Source organism: Anomaloglossus baeobatrachus, chromosome 4 (genome assembly GCF_048569485.1).
Source record: "Anomaloglossus baeobatrachus isolate aAnoBae1 chromosome 4, aAnoBae1.hap1, whole genome shotgun sequence".
In the NCBI taxonomy this organism is placed as follows: Eukaryota; Metazoa; Chordata; class Amphibia; order Anura; family Aromobatidae; genus Anomaloglossus; species Anomaloglossus baeobatrachus.
The window spans coordinates 17,180,253-17,199,543 of record NC_134356.1 but is presented as its reverse complement, the minus strand read 5'-3'; the positions used below and the strand labels follow the sequence as shown (position 1 = coordinate 17,199,543).

Sequence of the window (19,291 nt, the reverse complement as noted above, 5' to 3'; positions counted from 1 at the left end):
TATTATCCTGGCACATTGTGTTGGAATTGTGTGGGCTGTATATGACAGTATTATCCTGGCACTGTATGATGGTATTATGGAGGCTCTATATGACAGTATTATCCTGGCATTGTGTGATGGTATTATGCAGGCTCTATAGGATAGTATTATCCTGGCACTGTATGATGGTATTATGGAGGCTATATATGACAGTATTATCCTGGCATTGTGTGATGGTATTATGGAGGCTCTATATGACAGTATTATCCTGGCATTGTGTGATGGTATTATGCAGACTCTATAGGACAGTATTATCCTGGCACTGTATGATGGTATTATGGAGGCTATATATGACAGTATTTTTCTGCCACTTTGTGTTGGTAATGAGTGAGCTATGTATGGCAGTATTTTGGCTGCCTTGGCATGTCACCTTATTGTGCCATTAAATGGGCTGTATATGGCAATCTTACTCTGGGACTATAAAGTTGTATGAGAAGAGCAGTATTCATCAGTACAATTGCACTATATGGCTGTATTTTGGCACTATGTAATACCATTGGGTTGTGTCTATATGGTAGTATCATCTTAGCACTTTGTAGTAGTAGTATTGTGTGAGCTTTATATGGCAGTATTATCCTGGCACTGTATGGTGCTATTATATGGGTTTCATGTGGTAGAATTATTTCAGCATTATATGGCAACATTATATGGGCTGACATGACAAGCAATACTGTCTAAAATGGATTAGATTAGCTTCTCAGAAAATGATGGTGGCCAAGATCCACTTTCTGAGGCAGTTACCAATATGGCGGTACTTCCACTTTAAATTTCTATACAAATGTCTGCCTAATTGAATAGAAATATGGCAATATCTTGATAATTTGGCCCAAAATTACAAAAACTCAGCCACTGCTCTAACTTCTCACTAATACTAGGAGGTGATGTTACATTTTGGAAACCCCCTTTAAAAAACAAAAAAACAAAACAAAACTTGACTCATTGGGTTGTGAAGGAAAGCAGCGCCTTATTGTTGGTTGCATTTGTGCCATTTTTCCACATAGTAACATCTATGGCGGGCGCCCAGGACATGGAGCATGGACATCTCTGCGGTTCCTCGCGGATGGAGATGAGTTCATCCAAATTTGTGGTTTCTTTGAAATGAAGATTCCAGTAACGGGGAACAACATCTGGTTTTCCAGTCAGACGGGTCACGTATGGGGCAGACGTCCTCATTATCTCACCCCATAACCTCCCAGAAGAAGGAATATTCCCATTCGGGGACGCCCAGCGCTCAGATAAAAAGTTCCCGCCTGTGTGTGGGGGAAGGGAATGTGTGGTACACCATAATGCTTCCTGTGTGGGGGTGTCATTAGGGCACACACAGGATAATGTGTGAGGTCTGAGGTTGGACCATAACCCACAGAGGCCTCATCATTCTTCCCATAGTTCAGGCCTTGTGTTAGAAAAGCACAGGAGCTGTTACCCATAGCAACCAATCACATCGCTGCTTACATTTACTAACCTGCATTTGGAAAGTGAAAGTTGAAATCTGATTGGTTGAACATCCTCATTTAGTGCGTTCTTATCAACCAATGAGATTTCAAGTTTCCTTTTCAGAAATGCACTAGACTGGTTGCTATGGGCAACATTTTGATGCCCAAAATGGAGGCCCCATAACAACCAATCAGATTTCAGTTTTAGCTTTTTTTAGTACTGGTGAGAAAATGTAAGCAGTGATGTGATCGTTGCTATCGACCTTCAATTATTTCAATGCCCCAAATTGGGATATTTAGACCCAACCTGGACACCCCCAAATGACCAAAACTGTTCCCAAATTGCTTAGGTGATAAACAATATGAACGGCAGGATTGTCTTCGCACAATCCTAACAGTTTGCACGTCTTGGTGATGTGTCTGCCACGCCATTACACAAAGAAGCAACCCATCAAATTTTACTATGCTCCACCCCTGCTTAACTCAGGGTCGCCCTAAAAGGAGCCCGCAACATCCATTTTTATGCAAATTCACACAAGCCCCTCCCCTGAGGATTCATGGAACGATCCCACAAGATAACATACTTCAGGTCTTATTATTACTGGATTAATGTTGTTGTTATTATTACTACGACCACCATTTTTTACTGCAAGGCCGTGTCGAAACACAAAGGGACAGATGTATCAATATTTTAAGTCCCTGCGTCACTTTTATGGGGATGTGCCTCTAATTCTGAAAAGTAGGCTCCAACTCGTTTTCTCATGGGGGGATGGGCTTTGTGTGGACGGATGTGGCCGCACTCAGGGGGTAGATGCCCGACTTCCTTAAACACTGATAAACCTGGAATACTCCTTTAAGTACTGTATGGGGTTAATCTGCGCTATCACACGGCACGGAGCCATTTTACACCCCCTCTCTGAGCGAGCGCCCGCGCGTTTGTCAGCACTGACAAAGCCTCTTTTATGAAAGGATGTCTAGACGGCCGCCGATCAATGTTTCTATAAGGTGGGAGCCGTTATGTCAAGGAATAAACACATTGTAGAGCGCGGACCTTTGGATGATGAGTAACGATGCGCCGCTGCACTCACGAAAATACCCTTACTGGAAAGAAAAAGACGTGGATTGCGAGTTCAGCACAGGAGGGGTTAATTCTACATTATATAGAACATGGTGAAGAGTTCTGTACTTAGTGAGGGGTCCGCAGGGACCACCGGAGGGTTACTCCTTCCATCAATGATTAGATCCGTGCTCCTCTGGTTCATTTTTATTACGTTCTTTCGTTTTCACTCCCCCCCGCCCGGGTCCCGTGACGTTTACCGTTATTACTGTTGATTAGGTCACGTGACTGTAGCGGTTCAATGTGGCGGTCAAGCTGCAGGCAGTTTGCTCATATGTATTATTAATTAATTGCCCGGAGGGACATGCTTTCTGATACTTCTGGTTCTCCTTAGGGATATGCAGCTGGTACAAGGAGTCTTGGAAGAAAAAGTATGCAAATTAGCTTTCCTCAGTATAGCAAAAAATGGAGGAGGGTCGTAATATTGTCATATTCCAGCAATGATATCACAGACACCTGCGCCCCCTCCCCCTTTAATCCTGCCAAATGGAACATCCATCGCCACAGAGTTCTATGGTGATCAAAGACCGGTCCACTTCAATTGGAGGGGGGGGGGGGGGCAGTTAGGTCTTGAGGCCATTATTTCTAATACAGTGCAACAGTATCACTACTTTGTTACCTAATTTTGAGAGACATTTATATCCATACATGTGACAGATATCGCCCGCTCCTCTTATACTTATAAGCTTCTTATATTTGCATCACCATCACTTTAAAGGAGGGTCTTTCACCAAGTCAAAAGTTGCCAGTTCTTGCTCCTTTTTATTGCCTCTGCTTTCCTGAATATTCCATTTTTATGCTTTTTAAAATCCCCCATACTGTCCAAGAGATATGATTTTTTTTACCTAGAGCTAATTTTATGGCCTTTACTAAGGGGGTGTGGCTCACAGGATAATTATGCAAAGACACGCCCCTGAGGATCCTGTAAGCCATGCCCTATTACTATAGAGCAAATAGCCCATATCTCTAGAACCGTATGGCGGAATTACCTCCCCGCCCTGAAAAAAAAAAAAAGTGGAATGCTCAGACGAGCAGAGGAAATAAAATAGGACCAAAAACTGCCCACTTTTGACCTGGTGACATATTACCTTGTACTTTTTGAATAAAGAAGAGTGACGATCACAGTGATCGTCTAATACATTGTCTTTATTGCACTAGTCTTTACAGTGGTCCCCGGTCCGATCCATGGACCATTATATGTACAGAGTTCTATAAAAATCATAAAACATAATACACCCCTGCCCCCGATGAGATGATTGTAGAGGCACTCATCCATCTTTATGTAATTGAAGAATATAAGTCCCCCCCAAAATGTTAAAACTGGGGTGTGGTTTTGCCTAACCATGCCCCTTTATGACCCAATTTCTCAGGATTGTTCCAGCAAAATCCTGATTGTTAAAACTCTCTATTATTGTTTTTGCCAACAGACTATATGTCAATTCCTCATAGTGTTCAAAATCTCTGCTTGCTGTCATCATCATCCAGTTAAGAGTTTGTGTCTTAACTCGCAGAGGATTGTCTAGATTTGCAGTGAAAGTGCAGGACTGATCTCTGGATATAAACAGGCGTGTTTCCATTCACTGGCAGCAAGCAGAAATATTAAAAATGATTGGAAATGACAGCGCAGTCACATCGGAAGTTTTCTTTACAAAATTATTACGCGTCACTTGTATGAAGTACCCCTTTAAGATGGCATTAATAAAACTCCCTGCATTGTAATGAGATGATGAAAAATAGTTCCTGATGAGCCCCAGACGTTAGCGGAATAAAAAAAGCAAAATTAAAAACGTCTCTACAAGAAGATCCCTTGTTCAGGTCTTAAAGGCACGGCGCGGGTTGTGCAGTCATTGCTTAGCAGATCCAGTCTTTGCCCAGATGTCAGTATCACTCTCCGAGGAGTGCGACAAACTGGAGGAGATCCCATACGGGGGCCGCACAGGCGACAGTGCCTTGTACGTCCGCAGTTGTGGTCCCTTTTTCAGTCCGTTGCGGCTCCGACCAGTCCATCTTCCTCTGTACCCTCCATACCAGCAATAACAGGGATGGCGGCGATATCGACGTGTCATCCGCAGAATCAGTGCGGAGAGAGATGATGGTTGACGTGAGAGGAGTTCGAGCCCAGAAATCCCAGACGCTGCTTGTTTTTCCTTTGTTCTGTCATCTGTAAAAAAAAATAAAAAAATAAAATATATATACATACATACACACACACACACACGTATATATATATATATATATATATATATATATACACACATACATACACATATACACATACATATATATATACACATATTATATATATATATATATATATATATATATATATATATATATATATATATATATATATATATATATATATATATATATATATATTACAGTTAGGTCCAGTAATATTTGGACAGTGACACAATTTTCGCGAGTTGGGCTCTGCATGCCACCACATTGGATGTGAAATGAAACCTCTACAACAGAATTCAAGTGCAGATTGTAACGTTTAATTTGAAGGTTTGAATAAAAATATCTGATAGAAATTGTAGGAATTGTCACATTTCTTTACAAACACTCCACATTTTAGGAGGTCAAAAGTAATTGGACAAATAAACCAAACCCAAACAAAATATTTTTATTTTCAATATTTTGTTGCGAATCCTTTGGAGGCAATCACTGCCTTAAGTCTGGAACCCATGGACATCACCAAACGCTGGGTTTCCTCCTTCTTAATGCTTTGCCAGGCCTTTACAGCCGCAGCCTTCAGGTCTTGCTTGTTTGTGGGTCTTTCCGTCTTAAGTCTGGATTTGAGCAAGTGAAATGCATGCTCAATTGGGTTAAGATCTGGTGATTGACTTGGCCATTGCAGAATGTTCCACTTTTTTGCACTCATGAACTCCTGGGTAGCTTTGGCTGTATGCTTGCGGTCATTGTCCATCTGTACTATGAAGCGCTGTCCGATCAACTTTGCGGCATTTGGCTGAATCTGGGCTGAAAGTATATCCCGGTACACTTCAGAATTCATCCGGCTACTCTTGTCTGCTGTTATGTCATCAATAAACACAAGTGACCCAGTGCCATTGAAAGCCATGCATGCCCACGCCATCACGTTGCCTCCACCATGTTTTACAGAGGATGTGGTGTTCCTTGGATCATGTACCGTTCCCTTTCTTCTCCAAACTTTTTTCTTCCCATCATTCTGGTACAGGTTGATCTTGGTCTCATCTGTACATAGAATACTTTTCCAGAACTGAGCTGGCTTCATGAGGTGTTTTTCAGCAAATTTAACTCTGGCCTGTCTATTTTTGGAATTGATGAATGGTTTGCATCTAGATGTGAACCCTTTGTATTTACTTTCATGGAGTCTTCTCTTTACTGTTGACTTAGAGACAGATACACCTACTTCACTGAGAGTGTTCTGGACTTCAGTTGATGTTGTGAACGGGTTCTTCTTCACCAAAGAAAGTATGCGGCGATCATCCACCACTGTTGTCATCCGTGGACGCCCAGGCCTTTTTGAGTTCCCAAGCTCACCAGTCAATTCCTTTTTTCTCAGAATGTACCCGACTGTTGATTTTGCTACTCCAAGCATGTCTGCTATCTCTCTGATGGATTTTTTCTTTTTTTTCAGCCTCAGGATGTTCTGCTTCACCTCAATTGAGAGTTCCTTAGACCGCATGTTGTCTGGTCACAGCAACAGCTTCCAAATGCAAAACCACACACCTGTAATCAACCCCAGACCTTTTAACTACTTCATTGATTACAGGTTAACGAGGGAGACGCCTTCAGAGTTAATTGCAGCCCTTAGAGTCCCTTGTCCAATTACTTTTGGTCCCTTGAAAAAGAGGAGGCTATGCATTACAGAGCTATGATTCCTAAACCCTTTCTCCGATTTGGATGTGAAAACTCTCATATTGCAGCTGGGAGTGTGCACTTTCAGCCCATATTATATATAGAATTGTATTTCTGAACATGTTTTTGTAAACAGCTAAAATAACAAAACTTGTGTCACTGTCCAAATATTTCTGGACCTAACTGTATATATATATATATATATATATATATATATGTGTGTATATATATATATATATATGTATGTATATATATATATATATATGTATGTGTATATGTGTATATATATATATATATATATATATACACATATATATATATATATATATATATATATATATATATATATATATATATATATATATATATATTGAAATTCCTCTAATCCGGCATAGGTTAATCCACAATATTTGATAATCTGTCACCTACCAGGGCCAGAAGAAAAGAAGGTGATTGACAGGGAAAGTTCTGATTGGCTGTAGGGGAAAAGTAGAAGCTGGCTAGGAAAGGGTAGATAGGACAGACCTAGGGGTCCAACGAAGTAGAGGTCACTCCTTTATAGTGTTGCTATAGATGTATATGGACATGGTATGCCTTTATGAGACATTGCCTTTAACTCTCTCATCTGATGGTGACTGGGTAGATGTGATGAGCGGTAGCAGCAGTGATCGGGCCGTTTAGGACCCCGCACTTTGTATGACCCCTATACAGCTAATTAGTTTCCTCCATGGAGCCAAGGAAGAGGTACTTGATTATCAGTGTGGGCGCCAGAGCCGGAAAAGTAAGAGCGTCATCCCCCCACAAGGCCAGGCCGCTGAATAGGAGCAGCTCCTGCGTGTCCTCTGCCAGCAGCGGTCAGCGGGTTCAGGAGATGGCAAGGAGCAGTCAACAAGCTCCTGAACCCTCAGAGTCTGGGAAAATAAGCTGCAGCTTTGGATAACTTCGAGTTTGTTTGCAGGTAGTCTTAGGAGGGAGAAAAAAAGGATGGAAAGTAGCACTGCTCAAGAAATCGGTCTCAGAAATGCCACCCTGAGACCGCAGCTTGATCTAAAACAAGTCTGTGCAGCATGGAGAGGCAGTATACTGTATGACAGAAGGAACTTTCAGAGTTGGTATGCCGAAATAGTAGTCACCCAAATGGTCCCTAGGCACCTCTACTTCATCTGACTTTGGAATATGCTGAGGTATTTTTAATGAGGTTGATTTTTGACATAAAAAAATACTAGAGCCTTGATGGTACCCATCTAGAACCTTGATGATACCCATCAAATTAATTGGTAGAATTTGTCAGAATCGGTTTGATAGAGTTGGAAGTCATGATATTGTTGGAAAATCAAACCTAATATTAATTTCATATGATGGATTTCCTTAGACTAGAAAATCTTTGCTCCTCCCTTCCATGTGGGGGAAGGGATCTGAAAACCAATCTGATCACATTTCTCAATCAAACCTGTGGTTATCACTTATTCCACTACAAGCTCCTCCCATGGTGTCACTAATAAAGTTGACTGCCCCTTTCCATACACCTTATTAGGGTCTGCGGACATTGAAGACGTGGTCACTAAAATCAGGACCTCCACTGTGAACCACCAAGAATCTGGTAGACTATATATTTCTTGTTGTCATTGGGATTTCTGAAGGCAAAATTGATGTAAACTGTGTTATACCTGGCGGAGGTTCCGCAGGGGCGGAGCATGATATAAGGATTCAAAGAGAGATCTCGTGAAATGCTCCGCCCCCTCTTGTTTTGTAGATGTGACAGACCCCCCCAGACTCCACCTTTACCCACCTGCTCCTTCAATTCAGCCAGTTGCCCGGACAGCTGCTTCACAAGGCTCATCGTAGACTCCAATTTTTCCTGCAAATTCCTGATTTCATTCTGCTCGTTTTCGCCCTCGCTGCTGACGAGGGACATGGCGCGCATCCGAGGAAACCAGTCCAAGTTTTTTTCCTGTAAAAAGAGCAAAGAGGAAAATGTATCTGGCAGCAGATATCACAACGAGGACATGTAGTCACAACAGCCATCAGTGGGGCTTCCAAACAGGTCCGATCCCTGGAAGGGAAAAAGGGTATGTACGCCTTTAAAAAGATTCCGGCATCTCATGAGACATCTACCATAGATGTGTCTGAGCTGGGACCAACCCTCACTCCCGATGATTGCCAAGTGCAATTTGTCCTACATCATTAGGCATAAAATAGTGGCCATATTGGTTGTCATTCAGCATTCCAAGTTTCCACTGGTTAGCAGCTTTAAGGGTTGTCCACTGTTATGTAAATAAAGCTTAAAGGGGACAATCATCGTTCATTTGGATATTCCAGATAATAAGGTTAGCAAGTTGTTGGGATCTCTCCAGTGATCGGCTGGAAGTTGTGGATTTTCCTACAGCACACCCGCAGGTCAGATGAGGTATTACACAGCACAGTAAACTAGCCCAGTAGTGCAGGGACGTATCAGGTCCTCCAGGAAGAGAGACGCTCTGCGCAGCCACATTCAGCTCGGGTTAATAGATGAGACCTGAAAGGAAGAACCCCCCCAAATCCAAATTCACTAATGTCAGACGTGAAAATGGGATTTCTAATAATAAACAGGAGAAGGGTCTAAATAATGGTGGAACCCCTGATCAGGTGTCCTGTGGAGTGGCGGTTGCGCCTGCACCCTGCACTCTATGGACGCCTGCACTCTATGGACGCCTGCACTCTATGGGTGTGTGCGCTCTATTGGTGCCTGCGATCTATGGTCGCCTGTGTTCTATGGACGCCTATGCTCTATGAGTGTGTGCGCTCTATGGGTGCCTGTGCTCTATGGACGCTTATGCTCTATGGACGCCTGCGCTCTATGAGTGTGTGCGCTCTATGGGTGTGTACGCTCTATGTACGCCTGCGCTCTATGGGTGTGTGCGCTCTATGGGTGCCTGCGCTCTATGGGTGCCTGCGCTCTATGGGTGTGTGCACTCAATGGACGCCTGCACTCTATTGGTGTGTGCGCTCTATGGACGTCTGCGCTCTATGGACGCCTGCGCTCTATGGGTGTGTGCGCTCTATGGGTGTGTGCGCTCTATGGGTGTGTGCGTTCTATGGGTGCCTGCGCTCTATGGGTGCCTGCACTTTATGGGTGTGTGCGCTCTATTGGTGTGTGCGCTCTATGGACGCGTGCGCTCTATGGGTGTGTGCGCTCTATGGGTGTGTGCGCTCTATGGGTGCCTGCGCTCTATGGGTGTGTGTGCTCTATGGACACATGTGCTCTATGGACGCGTGCACTATGGGTGTGTGCGCTCAATGGATGTGCACGCTCTATGGGTGTGTGCGCTCTATGGGTGCCTGCGCTCTATGGGTGCGTGCGCTCTATGGGTGTGTGCGTTCTATGGGTGCCTGCGCTCTATGGGTGCCTGCACTTTATGGGTGTGTGCGCTCTATTGGTGTGTGCGCTCTATGGACGCGTGCGCTCTATGGGTGTGTGCGCTCTATGGGTGTGTGCGCTCTATGGGTGCCTGCGCTCTATGGGTGTGTGTGCTCTATGGACACATGTGCTCTATGGACGCGTGCACTATGGGTGTGTGCGCTCAATGGATGTGCACGCTCTATGGGTGTGTGCGCTCTATGGGTGCCTGCGCTCTATGGGTGCGTGCGCTCTATGGGTGCCTGCGCTCTATGGGTGCCTGCGCTCTATGGGTGCGTGCGCTCTATGGGTGCCTGCGCTCTATGGGTGCCTGCGCTCTATGGGTGCCTGCGCTCTATGGGTGCCTGCGCTCTATGGGTGCCTGCGCTCTATGGGTGTGTGCGCTCTATAGGTGCCTGCGCTGAGATGGGACAAGTACAGTCAGCAGCTGAATCTTTACTCTGGGCACGATGATAATATAGGGTGTAAGTCAGGATTAGGTCCCTCATTGTGATTCCTGTCACTGAAGAGCCCATCATTATTATTTCAGGTATATATATATATACGGTATTATGATCCTGCGTGGCGTCCTCTGCCCTGGAATGATTTCCGCCACCTCGTGTCATTCAGGACAGTATCCAGATAAACAGGAGGTTTGGGTAATTTAGAGCCTGGGTCCTGATAACGATGTGTGCTAGAGAGCGACAATTCCAGGTTCAGCAGAGTTTACGAGGCCATAAAGAGCCACGTGCATCAGCCGCGCCGCACGTGCGCCCATTATGGGTCCTGTGACTGTTTACCACAGATTATGCGGTGAACTCTGATCCGATGGATCTCCACAGGGCGTGTGAGACACGTATAACACCGACACCTCCAACTCCCGCTCTGCTGTGTCCTGCGTCACCCGGCACTGCCACAGAGAAATGTGAACTATGACAGCGCTCACGGCTACGAGGGTTCTCCTCCCCATAGCTCAGTACAATTATGTCTGGAGGGGTATTTAATATAGACAAGTGGTCAAAATGCCAACACCCTGCATGGCCACTGTGCGGCGCTATTTATATGGGGACGGTACTAGCCCATTAGTATGGTTACCATATGGAAGTAATGAAATGGGCAGTATATGGCACTATTAACATAGGCAGTGTATGGACTACTGATATCTGCACTGGCACTACTGACATGGACACTGTATGGCACTATTAATATAGAGTATATCACAAAAGTGAGTACACCTTTGACATTTTTGTAAATATTTTATTATATCTTTTTAATGGGACAACACTGAAGATCTGACCCTGTGATACAATGTGCAGTGTCAGTGTGCAGCTTGTAGAACAGGGTAAATTTAGTGTCCTCTAAACTTAACACACAACCATTAATGTCTAAACCGCTGGCAACAAAAGTGAGTACACCCCTAAGTGAAAATGACCAAATTGTGCCCTTGGTGTGAATATTTTGTGTGGCCGCCACTATTTTCCAGCACTGCCTTCATCCTCTTCTTCATTCTCCATGGCGACATCTCTAGCTGGTGGATGTTAGACCTCACGCTCCTCCACCCTCTGTATGAGGAGGCCCCACAGATGCTCCATAAGGTTTAGGTCTGGAGACGCTTGGCCAACCCAGCACCCTCACACTCCGTTTCTGTAGAGAGGCAGTGGGGGTCTTGGAGGTGTTTGCGGTTGTTAGCATGTTGGAATATGAAGGGGGGGGGGGATCCTGCTCTGCTTCAGTATATTACAGTACATGTTGGCATTCATGGTTCCCTCAATGATCTGTAGCTCCCCACAGCTGGCACTAATCATGCAGCCCCAAACCATGACCCTCCACCACCATGCCTGACTGTAGGCAGGACACACTTTTCTTTGTCCTCCTCACCTGGAGCCGCCACACACACTGACACCATCAGAACCAAATAAGTTTCTCTTGGTCTCATCAGACTCCAGTAACCCATGTCCTTAGTCTGTTTGTCTTCAGCAAACTGTTGGTGGCTTTCTTGTGCCTCATCTTTAGAAGAGGCTTCCTTCTGGGATGAAAAATCATGCAGATCAATGTGTATGTGGCGTAATGTCTGAGCACTGTCAGGCGGACCCCCCACCCCTGTAACCTCTGCAGTGTGCGGCGTATGGTCTGAGCACTGACAGACGGACCCCCACCCCTGTATCCTCTGCAGCAATGCTGGCTGCACTCATACGTCTATTCTGAAAAGACGACCTCTGGATATGACGCTGACCACGTGCACACAGCTTCTGTGGTCGGCCATGGTGAAGGCTGTTCTGAGTGGATCCTGTCTGGTTATACCACTGTATGGTCTTAGCCACCATGCTGCAGCTCAGGGTCAGGGTGTCGGCAATCTTCTTATAGCTTAAGCCACCTTTTTGTAGAGCAACAATTATTTTTCTCAGATCCTCAGAGAATTCTTTGCCATGAGGAGCCATGCTGAACTTCCAGTGACCAGTATGAGAGAGTGTGTGTAACACCCCCGCTCCCCATTCACACCTGACACCTTGTAACACTAATGAGTCACATGACACCAGGGAGGGAAAATGGCTAATTGGGCACAATTTGGCCATTGTCACTTAGGGGTGTACTCACTTTTGTTGCCAGCAGTTTAGACATTAATGGCATCGTGTTGAGTTATTTAGAGGACACACATTTTCCATCACCCTCCAACAACTTGAGCACCAACCAGATCTCCTCTGCCGGGAATATCTTGGGGTCTGTGAGGTGGATAACATCTCAGACGCGGCCATATTAGTGGTCTCACACCGTTCCCACAAGTAGATTGACCAGAAGTCGAGCAGACACTGGACAGCAAAAGTCACATGATCTACACTCGCTCTGCAGAGGAGGGGAGGAGCTGCGACAAGCTAAACAAGAGCAACTTTTGCCCATTTTTTTTCCCCCCAAATTCCAGATTTGCCTCTCCATGGTGGCTACCAGGAGCGATTCTGGTAATGACATTATATTAGGGAATTGTTACTTAACCAACTCCCTAATATATTAATAAAAAAAAAAATACAAAGTGGAGTCCCCCTTTAATATACGTCTTATGGATTTTTGCATTTAAGGGGCTGTGTCGCCTGCGGTTTATGTGTTGGACGAGCTCCAAAATAACGTTACATCCAACCCAAACAAGCAATTAAGTTATACATTAGCATCGCATCCGTAATACATGGAGCATTTAAGTTATTAAAGCAAAATTTACTAATTGAAGACGGAGGAGAATTACTGGATGCAAAATCAACAATTTTAATTCCTGGTAAATTTGACACCAAGACTTTTTTTTTTGGATTAAGATTTAAAGTTCTGTTTAACATAAGTAAGTGCGGCAAAGACAAATTAGTCAGAAGGCGACGAGGGGTCGTACGAGACGTAAAGCGCACTTCAGCTGAGCAGATCTGGCTCCTCATATGTCTGCCTCCTACACGCGGCAATTATAGAACCTGTAAGCAAAATACATTATCGCCTTATAAAATACCCAATCTGGGGAGACATCTTCCCAAATTGGGTCAATACAATCGTTAAAAATAGCTCCGATTGTATAACTGCGCCACGCCGAGCTTTGTCACAACTTCAAAATTGGGATTTTTAGTTCGTTGTTTGGCCACTTTGCACAGAAACACGGCTCAAAAGTTTCACTGCAGCGATCCAGCTGTGCCGACTTCCTGCTGGGCTTGTGCTTATACTCAGGAGCTAATCAGACCAGGCCGAGCTGCAGTGTAAAGTACTGCGGAGGGACCGAGGAGCAGGGGAGAGATCACAGAACAAGTGCATAAATAATAGTAATAGAAAAGGGAGGATATATAAAAAAAGAAAGGCAGGGGACAGAGAAAAAAAAAAAGATAGATGAAAAAGGGAGGAGACAGAAAAGGGGAGAGGCTAAAGAAAAAGAGAGGAGACAGAAAAGGGGAGATACTAAAGAAAAAGAGGAGACAGAAAAGGGGAGAGGCTAAAGAAAAGGGAGGCGACAGAAAAAGGGAGAGGCTAAAGAAAAAGGGAGGAGACAGAAAAGGGGAGAGGCTAAAGAAAAAGGGAGGAGACAGAAAAGGGGAGAGGCTAAAGGAAAAGGGAGGAGACAGAAAAGGGGAGAGGCTAAAGGAAAAGGGAGGAGACAGAAAAGGGGAGAGGCTAAAGGAAAAGGGAGGAGACAGAAAAGGGGAGAGGCTAAAGAAAAAGGGAGGAGACAGAAAAGGGGAGAGGCTAAAGAAAAAGGATTGAGACAGAAAAGGGGAGAGGCTAAAGAAAAAGGGAAGAGACAGAAAAAGGGATAGGCTAAAGAAAACGGGAGGAGACAGAAAAAGGGGAGAGGCTAAAGAAAAAGGGAGGGGACAGAAAAGGGGAGAGGCTAAAGAAAAAGGGAGGAGACAGAAAAGGGGAGAGGCTAAAGAAATAGGGAGGAGAGAGAAAAGGAGAGAGGCTAAAGAAAAAGGGAGGAGACAGAAAAGGGGAGAGGCTAAAGAAAAAGGGTTGAGACAGAAAAAGGGAGAGGCTAAAGAAAAAGGGAAGAGACAGAAAAGGGGAGAGGCTAAAGAAAAAGGGAGGAGACAGAAAAGGGGAGAGGCTAAAGAAAAAGGGTTGAGACAGAAAAGGGGAGAGGCTAAAGAAAAAGTGAGGAGACAGAAAATGGGAGAGGCTAAAGAAAAAGGGAGGAGACAGAAAAGGGGAGAGGCTAAAGAAAAAGGGAGGAGACAGAAAAGGGGAGAGGCTAAAGAAAAAGGGAGGAGACAGAAAAGGGGAGAGGCTAAAGAAAAGGGAGGAGACAGAAAAGGGGAGAGGCTAAAGAAAAAGGGAGGAGACAGAAAAGGGGAGAGGCTAAAGGAAAACGGAGGAGACAGAAAAGGGGAGAGGCTAAAGGAAAAGGGAGGAGACAGAAAAGGGGAGAGGCTAAAGAAAAAGGGAGGAGACAGAAAAGGGGAGAGGCTAAAGAAAAAGGATTGAGACAGAAAAGGGGAAAAGCTAAAGAAAAAGGGAAGAGACAGAAAAAGGGATAGGCTAAAGAAAACGGGAGGAGACAGAAAAGGGGAGAGGCTAAAGAAAAAGGGAGGGGACAGAAAAGGGGAGAGGCTAAAGAAAAAGAGAGGAGACAGAAAAGGGGAGAGGCTAAAGAAAAAGGGAGGAGAGAGAAAAGGAGAGAGGCTAAAGAAAAAGGGTTGAGACAGAAAAAGGGAGAGGCTAAAGAAAAAGGGAAGAGACAGAAAAGGGGATAGGCCAAAGAAAAAGGGAGGAGACAGAAAAGGGGAGAGGCTAAAGAAAAAGGAAGGAGACAGAAAAGGGGAGAGGCTAAAGAAAAAGGGTTGAGACAGAAAAGGGGAGAGGCTAAAGAAAAAGTGAGGAGACAGAAAAGGGGAGAGGCTAAAGAAAAAGGGAGGAGACAGAAAAGGGGAGAGGCTAAAGAAAAAGGAAGGAGACAGAAAAGGGGAGAGGCTAAAGAAAAAGGGAGGAGACAGAAAAGGGGGGGAGGCTAAATAAAAAGGGAGGAGACAGAAAAGGGGAGAGGCTAAAGAAAAAGGGAGGAGACAGAAAAGGGGAGAGGCTAAAGAAAATGGGGGGTGAATCAGAGGCAAAAGAAAGAAAAGAGTAAAATAACGGGAAAGGATAAATAGGAAAGGAAGGAAACAGATAGTGGGGGAGGAGAAGGGTTGATCGCACAGGAAACAGAAATAAAGGGGAAGCGATAAAGAGCAGGGATAGATAGAAAGAGGAGGAGATAGAGGAAAAGGGGAGGAGAATAAGAGCGAATGGGAGGGGAAAGAAAGAGAAGGGTTGAGGTAGAAGAAAACGTAGAAAAAAAGAAGATTAAAGGGCAGTGATAAAAATAAAGGGGAGGAGACATAGAAAGGGAGGGGGCAATAGAGAGATAGGGGGAGGTAGAAAGAGAAGGGTTGAGATAGAAGAGGCCACAAAAAGAAAAGGGAAGAGGATAAAGGGGCAAGGATAAACAGAGTTGGAGGATATAGAAGAAAAGGGGATGAGACAGATAGAAAGGGGAGGGGATACAGAAGACAGGAGGGAAGAGAGAGAAGGCTTGAGATAACAGGCAAGAGAAACAAAAAGGGAGGAGAATAATAACGGGATAAAAAGGAAAGGGAGGAGACAGAAAGTGAGATGGCAAGACGGGTTGATAGCATAGGAAATAGAAATAAAGGGGAAGCGATAAAAGCCAGGGATAGATAGAAAAAGGAGGAGATAGAGGAAAAGGGGAGGAGAATAATAGAGAACGGGAGGGAAAAGAAAGAGAAGGGTTGAGATAGAAGAAGCCATAGAGATAAAAGCATGGAAGATTAAGGGCAGTGATAAACAGAAAGGAGAGGATATAGAGGAAAAGGAGAGGAGACATAGAAAGGGAGGGGGCAATAGAGAGAAAGGGAAAGCTAGAATGAGAAAGGTTTAGATACAAGAGGACACAAATAGAAAAGGGAAGAGGATAAAGGGAAAAGGATAAACAGAAGTGGGAGGAGATAGAGGAAAAATGGAGCAGAAAAATAGAGAGAACGGGAGAGAAAAGAAAGAGAAGGGTTGAGTTAAAAAAGGCAATCTAAACAAAAAAAGGAAAAAGGGGTGGGATAAACAGAAAGGGGAGTAGAGAGTATAAAAGGAGAGGAGACAAATATAGAGAACAGGAGGGGAAACAAAGAGAAGGGCTGAGATAGAAGAAGCCATAAAGATAAAAGGGGGAGATTAAGGGAGTGTGTAAACAGAAAGAAGGGGAGATAGAGGAAAAGGAGAGGAGACATAAAAAGGGAGGGGGCAATAGAGAAAAAGGAAAGGTAGAAAGAGAAGGGTTGATAGCAGAGGAAATAAAAAGGGAGGGGATAAATTGCCAGGGATAGATAGAAAGAGGAAGAGATAAAGGCATATAAGAAAAGGTGAGGAGACAAAAAGGGTAGGCAATAGTCAAGGGAAAGAAAGAAGTGTTGAGACAGAGGAGATAAATGAAAGAAAAAAAAATAAAGGGCGGATATTAACAGAAAGGGAGGAGACAGAGAGAAAGAGGAGGCAATAGAGAGAAACTGGAGGATAAAGAACTAGAAGGGTTGTGATAGAAGAGACCATAGAGATTAAAGAAGGCAAAATTAAAGGGCAGTGATAAACAGAAAGAGGAGGAAATAGAGGAAATGGGAGGAGACAGATAGAAAGGGAGGGAGAGAAAAAAGGGGTTATAGAAGTGGAAATAGAAGAAAAAGGGGAGGGGATAAAAGGGCAGGGAAAGACAGAAAAGGGAGGAGAGAGAGGAAACGGGGGGAGAGAGAAGAAACGGGAGGAGAGAAAGGAAGGGGAGGCAAAAGAGATAATGGTAGGGAAAAGAAAGAAGAGTTGAGATAGAAGAGGCAATAGAATGAAAAGGGAGAAGATAAAGTGGTAGGGGTAAAGAAAAAGGGGAGGTGATTGAGGAAAAAGGGAGGAGACAAATTAGAAAGAAGAGTTAATAAATGGACAAAAAAGAAAAAGGGGAGGGGATGAAAGGTCAGGAAGAGGTACAACGGGAGGGGGATAGAGGAAAAAAGGAGGGGGGATAGTGGAAAAGAGATGGAGACTGAGAAAAAGGGGAGAAGTACAAAGAAAAAAGTTAAGACAGAAGAGGCAATGAGAAGGAAAGAGAAGGCGAAAAAGGGAGTTGATGGATGAAAAAAAGGAGGAAACAGATAGAAGGAGGTGATAGAGAAGATGGAGAGGAAAGAGAGAAAAGGCAAAGAAAAAATGGCCAATAAAAGGGAGGGAATAAAGACAGAATTGGTGATAAATAGAAATAGGTGGTGATAGAAAGGAAAAAAAATAGAGAGAGAAAGGTGAGGAGATGGAGAAAGGGAGGGGAAAGAAAGTGAAAGTGCTTAGACTGGAAAAGAGCTAAAGGGGTGTAATACACAAGAACAGTTGAGAATAAAGATAGGGAGAGAAAATAAAGGGGAGGGCATGCGGAGAAAGTGAACAAGACAGAGGAAAAAGGGAGAAAAAGTGTGACAGGACCGGGGATAGAAAGTCCCTTCTAATTGGGTCACTACACTCACTAAAAATAACTGGAAGGGTAATTTATGTAATGTGGAGCTTTCTCAGAGTTCCGCCGTTTCACAATTAGAATTCTTTTTTAGTTGGTCAGAATCAAGGCTCTAAATAAAGCGGTTCATGTCCTTGAATCAGCGCTCCACGCACCAACGTCCTGCTGGGCTTGTGCTTATGCACCGCAGCTAATCAGACTGGGCTGAGCTGCAGTGTAAAGTATGGGCTCAGATAAGATTTTAAGCTACAAGTGCATGAAATGAGGATTATATATAGTATTTCTGGTGACTTACTGCAATCATTTTAGCCACAAAGCTCTCCGGGCCGGTATATTCTGTGGGGTCCTTCACTTTGACAGAACAATAAAGTACAAATAGTGCCACATGCAGTGTTCTGACATGATGTGCTCCTCAAAGGACACAGTCTTATTGTCAAACTTGTCTCTCTCCAGACCTGCAAGAAAAAAATAAATAAATAAAAAAAAAAAGAGGAAGACGAGAGAGAAAGAAAGAGAGAGAGAAAGAGAGAGAGAGAAGAGAGAGAGAGAAAGAGAAAAAGAGAGAGAAAGAGTGAAAAAGAGAGAGAGAGAAAGAGAGAGAAAGAGAGAGAGAGAGAGAAAGAGAGAGAAAGAGAGAGAAAGAGAAAGAGAAAGAGAAAGAGAGTGAGAAAGAGAGAAAGAGAGAGAGAGAAGAGAGAAGAGAGAAAGAGAGAGAAAGAGAAAGAGAAAGAGAGAGAGAGAAAGAGAGAGAGAGGTAAAAACAAGGAGAAAGAGAGACCAGGGCAAAAAAAGTGGTGACAGTGAAGAAAGAAAAGGGGATGGGAAGAGAAGGTAAATAAAAGTGAGAATAAAATAGGGTGGTGCAAGAAAAAGTGGTAAGAAGGAGAAGAAAATAAAAAAAATAGAGGGAAATGAAGGACCGAAGGAGAGAAACAAATGGAAGAGCGAGGAGAAAGACAGAAATAGGAGGAGACAGAGAAAGAAAAGGCGGAAGGAATAGGGGAGTGCAAAAGAAGGAACATGGAAAGAGGTAAAGAAAGATTAAGGGAAGGAAAAAAGAGAGAGAAAATGGAAATAATAGAGTAGGATTGTGAGCAGGAAGAGGTAGAGAGAAAAAAGAAGGGAGTGAAAAAAGAAAGAGTAGGAGACGGGGAAGTAGACAAGAAAGATCAAGTGACAAAGGCTAGAAGAGAAGGCGAAAAAAGAAAAGGCTAAATAAACAAGGAGGAGACAAAATGAAATGGGTAAAAAAAGTATAGCAAGCTAAGGATAAAAAAAAAGGAAAGAGGTAACGATAGAAAGGATGAAAGCTAAAAAGATGTAGGAGGACATAAAAAAGTGGAGAGAAGAAAGGAAGAGAGTAATAAAAAAAGAAAAAACAAAAACAAACAAAAAGAAACAGAATAAAGAGAAAGTGAGAAAACAAAAGTGAACAAAAACGAGAAAGACTGATAGAAAGAAAAAAAAGATAGAAAGAAAAAAAT

At 43.8% G+C, this 19,291-nt stretch overlaps 1 protein-coding gene across 1 annotated transcript in view; it reads right to left on the bottom strand.

The window, feature by feature from the left end:
• Positions 1-3,714: 3,714 nt before the first annotated feature.
• The window catches only part of ITPR2 (inositol 1,4,5-trisphosphate receptor type 2), a 227,947-nt gene continuing 212,370 nt past the window's right edge, over positions 3,715-19,291 (bottom strand). Inside the window, 4 exon segments of the mRNA XM_075343322.1 lie at positions 3,715-4,750; positions 8,225-8,386; positions 18,103-18,167; positions 18,170-18,262. Coding sequence (XP_075199437.1) covers positions 4,664-4,750; positions 8,225-8,386; positions 18,103-18,167; positions 18,170-18,262 — 407 coding nt within the window. The 3' untranslated portion in view covers positions 3,715-4,663.